The 5,566-nt window shown below is 46.1% G+C and overlaps 1 protein-coding gene across 1 annotated transcript; it reads left to right on the plus strand.

The window, feature by feature from the left end:
• Positions 1-907: 907 nt before the first annotated feature.
• Positions 908-4,861, plus strand: slitrk2 (SLIT and NTRK-like family, member 2). The gene has a single exon (XM_007234533.4). It carries the CDS (start codon positions 1,517-1,519, stop codon positions 4,082-4,084), a length of 2,568 nt encoding a protein of 855 aa, XP_007234595.3. The 5' UTR covers positions 908-1,516; the 3' UTR covers positions 4,085-4,861.
• Positions 4,862-5,566: the final 705 nt, after the last annotated feature.

The following is a 5,566-nucleotide window of genomic DNA, read 5'->3' on the forward strand; positions in this document are numbered from 1 at the left end:
TTTATCAATAGGCATGTTACATTACATTATATGCACATATATTACACAAATTAATACATTTAAACTTTTAAAGTTTTTATTATTATTATTATTATTATTATTATTATTATTATTATTATTATTATTATTATTAATAATAATAATAATAATTGATATATGCACAAGTAAAATGCATACATGCTATGGTATTATTTATTATTTGTTTTATTTTTACTCATTTCTAAAAATAGATAACAACAACAGAAAAATACTGTGCAGTTCATTTTTCAGTATAGGCATGCTTAGATTATTTTATTTATTAGTTTGTTTGTATTATATATATATTTTTAATAAGTATGGATTTTATGCCTGTGTATGCATATCATTTTAGGAATGTTTTTTAAACGCATGTATATACTACTACATAAATGAATAAACCTTATTTATATAAGGTATATTTATTTTTTATTATTTATTTATGTAGGTAAACATATGTGAAATACATACATCACTGGTTTTATTTATTATTTGGTTTATTATTGCATCACTGCTATTTTTATTTGTATCATTAAAATTGTAATAACGTTTTAATGTAAATGATTTATTTTAAAAGGGTATTATATTTATTACATTCATTATTCAATTATGCTTAACTATTTGTGTATATGCTCTGTCATGCTATGATACTATCACAGCTCCTGCTGTTTTATTATTATTATTATTAGTAGTATTAGTATTAGTAGTAGTAGTATCATTATTATTTGTTTTTTTGTTGTTTTTTTATCTGTTGGTATGACTGGTGGGTGACGCTTGGCAGTGGGAGGACGCAGAGCTAAAATCCTAACCCCACACACACACACTCCACACACATGCGCGCGCGCGCACACACTCACATCTACGCACACACATACACGCGCGCGCACGCACGCACACACACACAAGCAAGAGCGAGGAGCTCCTTTTCGCTCCTCTTCACTCTGAAGCTCGCAGCGCATCGCGTCGCTCCTCTCTGGCTCCCGCGCGCCCCGTGATGCAGCGTTCCGCCGCGCGCTCTCCATCTGGACTATAATGTGAGTGTGAGGGAGGGAGTGAGTGAGTGAGTGTGTGTGAGAGAGCGCGAGCGCAGGAATAGCAGAACTGCACTCTTCCCGCGGCTCTCGGACAGACTGAGCTCGCGCCCCGGATCTCGGATATGCTGGGACTCTGAAAGCGCATCGCTTTGCATGCGCACCGCCCGCACCGCACGCGCTACGATGGCTCGCGCCTCGGCCGCGCATACATCGCGCTCGGCGCCGGGCGCCTCCACCGCGTCTCCGCCCGCTGGGATTTAAGAGGAGGCTCCATGGAGAGCCGTGCGCTCCGGCGCGCTCCTGGCGCAGTCTGACCTCCCTTGCGTTTCTCCCCCCCCCTCTCTCCCCTCCTTCTCCTTCTCCTCTCTCCCTATCTCTCTCTCATTCTCTCTATCCATTCTCAGGCTCCGAGAAAGCTGCGCGCCGTCCGTACCGGGGGGGGCGTTTCGGCGCTCCGTGCCGTCAAAATGCTGAACAACATCTTACTGCTGAGCGTTTTAACGGTGTCCGGCTTCTCCTCGCGGGGCGAGAGTCGCAAAACTTCCAAGGACATCTGCAGGAACCGCTGCTCGTGCGAGGAGAAGGAGAGCATGCTGAACATCAACTGCGAAAGCAAGGGTTTTACGAGCGTGAGCGCCTTTCAGCCTCCGCAGAACAAGGTCAGCCAGCTGTTCCTTAATGGCAACTTTCTCACCAAGCTCAACCCCAACGAGTTCTCCAATTACGGCAACGTGACTTCCTTGCATCTCGGTAATAACGGACTACAGGAGATCAAAACCGGAGCGTTTAATGGCTTGAGGAACCTCAAGCGCCTCCATCTGAACAACAACCATCTGGAGATTATAAAGGAAGACACGTTCTCTGGTCTGGAAAGTTTGGAGTATCTCCAGGCTGATTACAATTACATCAGTGCCATAGAGCCAGGTGCTTTCAACAAACTCAATAAGCTCAAGGTCCTGATTCTCAATGACAACCTCTTGCTTTCTCTGCCAAATAACATATTCCGCTTTGTCATGCTCACCCATTTGGATTTAAGAGGCAACCGCCTGAAGACGTTACCCTTTGCGGGCGTTCTGGAGCACATAGGTGGCATCATGGAGATCCAGCTGGAGGAGAACCCCTGGAACTGCACTTGTGATCTAATACCCCTCAAAGCCTGGCTGGACACCATCGCCGTCTTTGTAGGTGACATCGTCTGCGAGACGCCCTTCCGGCTGCACGGGAAGGACGTCACTCAGCTGATCAAGCAGGACCTGTGCCCCCGGCGAGGCCCCGCCAGTGAGGCAGGTCACCGTGCCCCGCAGCCTCCTCCTGATGCTCAGCATCGTGCCCCCTCTCCAACGGTGCGTGCCCGGGTCACGCCGAGCCGTCCACCCAAGGCTTCGCGCCCTCCCAAGATGAGGCATCGACCCACTCCTCGCGTGACACCTGGCAGAGACAGGCACGTGTTCGGCCCCATCATGGTGTACCAGACCAGGTCCCCAGTGCCGATGAGCTGTCCCAGCATATGTGTGTGCACAGCTCAGAACCCAGACAGTGGATTAAATGTCAATTGCCAGGAGAGAAAGCTGCACAACATCTCCGAGCTGCAGCCCAAGCCTTCTTACCCAAAGAAGCTGCATTTAACTGGTAACTATTTACAGACCATATATCGAATGGATCTGACTGAATACAGCACCCTGGAGCTTCTGCACCTGGGAAATAACAGGATAGCCGTCATTCAGGATGGGGCCTTTGAGAACCTGACGAGTTTGCGCAGGCTTTACCTCAATGGCAACTATATTGAAAGTTTGTCCCAGTCTTTGTTTGCTGGCTTGCAGAGCTTGCAGTACCTCTATCTGGAATACAACATCATCAAGGACATCTTGCCCAACACCTTTAACTCCTTGCACAATTTGCAGCTGCTGTTTCTCAACAATAACCTACTGAGGTCTCTCCCTGACAATGTATTTGGAGGGACCATGTTAACGAGGCTTAACCTCAGGAACAATCACTTTTCCTATTTGCCGGTACGTGGAGTGCTGGACCAGCTCTCGGCATTTATCCAGATTGATCTACAGGAGAATCCATGGGACTGTACCTGTGATATTGTGGCACTTAAGAACTGGATGGAGCTGTCCAGCACCAGCGTGGTTGTCAATGAGATCACTTGCGACTCTCCATCAAAGCATGCAGGCCGTCTCCTGCGTTCCCTGCGAAATGATGCCATCTGCCCTGACCCTGCTGAGGCCCCTCCAACAAAGGCCCCTACCGTCATCACCTCGAGCACAGGAGAGACCCCCTTTTCTGCTGCCACCCCTACGGACCGAGTACCCGAAACGCACCCAGAAGTGCCCCTGTCTGTGCTTATCTTGGGACTGCTGGTGGTCTTTATTCTCTCTGTGTGCTTTGGGGCTGGCCTCTTTGTGTTTGTCCTTAAACGTCGCAAAGGAGTGGAGAACATTCCTTCTGGGGCCAACAACCTGGACCTGAGCTCTTTTCAAGTTCAGTATGGCTCCTACACTACAGAACCCAGTGTGAGCAAAAGCGAGAACCGGGTGTACAACTACATCCCTCCTCCGGTGGGACAAATGTGCCAGAACCCCATCTACATGCAGAAAGAGAGCGAGCAGGTGACCTACTACAGGAACCTGAAAGAGCTGAGCTTCAGCACCATGGATCCCAAAAAGGAGGATCTGGCACGCAGCCCGGCATACACGGTAAGCACGGTGGAGTTCACGGACAAGCAGCCCTGTGGCAACCCAGAGCCAGAGCTCCTCTACCAGAACATTGCAGAAAGAGCCAAGGAGCTCCCTGCGGCAGGACCACTCACCTACAGCTTTTGCACTTTACCCAAAAGGCCCTTCATTCCACCATACGAGACGACGGCACGGCGGCACAACCAGGATCGATTAAGCAAAACTGTGTTGTACGGGACCCCGAGGAAGTACGGCGACCAAGGGAAGGTGGAGCACCCCTTACTTCCTTGCAAGCTGAAAACAGAGCCAGACTATCTTGAAGTTCTGGAGAAACAAACTGCTATGAGTCAGCTGTAAAACTAGCCCGTCCGTCTCCAACGTTAGTCTTTATAATTAAAGATGCATCGTTTGTGGTTTCAACAGCATAAGACTCGAACAACTCGAACAAATCAGTTCAGTCAAAAACCATTCAAACAAATCAGTCGATCAAATCAAGTGACACAAACAACGCAACCTAAGCCTTTTTTTCCATGTCTTTCATCTCTTTCTGAAGCTGTACAAATTAGTAAAGAAAAAAAAAAAACAAATCCACAATTTAAAGATGATATATTATTTTCTCTAAGGTTTAAATTATTTCCTCTACTTGAAACAGAAAGACTGTAGCAATCGTTGCGAGAAAATGTATGATAACAGCAGCTTAATGCTTTTTTTATATGAAGTATATTTTTTTCTCTCCGGGGAGCGCAATGTTGAATCATGATTGACATTCCTGTATGGTATATATGACGGTGAGTGGGAACACACAATAACTGGTTGCATCCACTTTTGATCCATTGATTCCAGAAAGTGCCTTTGCACTCGAAGAATTTTATCTTTTGCTTTTCTGTTAATTGAAATTTTTATAAGTGCTGTATTTTAAAGACTCTTTATGTAAAATAGAATTATTTGTCCATTGCATTAAACAGGGAGGAAAAAAAATATGAGGGGGAAAAAAGATACTCTATTTATTGGTAGAGAATTATGTTTTTTAATCTATGTCTGTTTAGAATTTAGACTCTGTCTCAGCCTGAGATAAATTGGCTTTACGATGCGCAAAAGAGCTGAATTAAATTTTCACATATTATGCACTCGGCAGTGGCTGTGGATTGAGCTGTGGATTTATGGCATGTTGCTCGCTCTCTCTCTCTCTCTCTCTCTCTCTCTCTCTCTCTCTCTCTCTCTCACACACACTCTCACTCTCTCTTTCTTGCTCGGTATCTATCTATCTGTCTCTCTCTCTCTCTCTCTCTGTTTTTTCGGTGTGTGCATATGGGTACAATAGCGCACTCTGCTGAAACTGGATCTGCTCAAAAAACATGTTTTGCTCATGGTACTACTCTGATGCCAGCGCTGGCAGCCCTGGCAGCTCAGCTCCAATTGTCTGATTGAACACTTTGCAGCACAAACTCGTTGCGCAAATTTCCAGATCACTGAAAAAAAAAGAAAAAAGCTGCAGAATACAAAGTGTGCAGTACAAGTGCAGTGTTTGTGAAGACACGGCCCTCCCCCTCTCCCCCTCTCCCCCCCTCCCTTCTCCCTCCACCTATATATGCATATTTGCAGAACGCTGGTTCTGAGTTGGTGTTGGTGTTGTGTGGAACAAACGGTGTGTGTTTTGCATTGCCTTCTCTTGATTTGTGAAGCCTGGGCCCCTAGAGACTTGCTTTTGGCATCGCTTAGCCTTTTACAGACTTGCCTTTAAATCAGATGCAGTCTTTTATTTATTCTTTTTTTTTTTTTTAGTGCATTATAAAAAGCAGTCGCTCGCTGTCCATGGTGCTGATGAGTGCCTGCCTCAGG

Source organism: Astyanax mexicanus, chromosome 10 (assembly GCF_023375975.1).
Source record: "Astyanax mexicanus isolate ESR-SI-001 chromosome 10, AstMex3_surface, whole genome shotgun sequence".
NCBI classification, from domain to species: Eukaryota; Metazoa; Chordata; class Actinopteri; order Characiformes; family Acestrorhamphidae; genus Astyanax; species Astyanax mexicanus.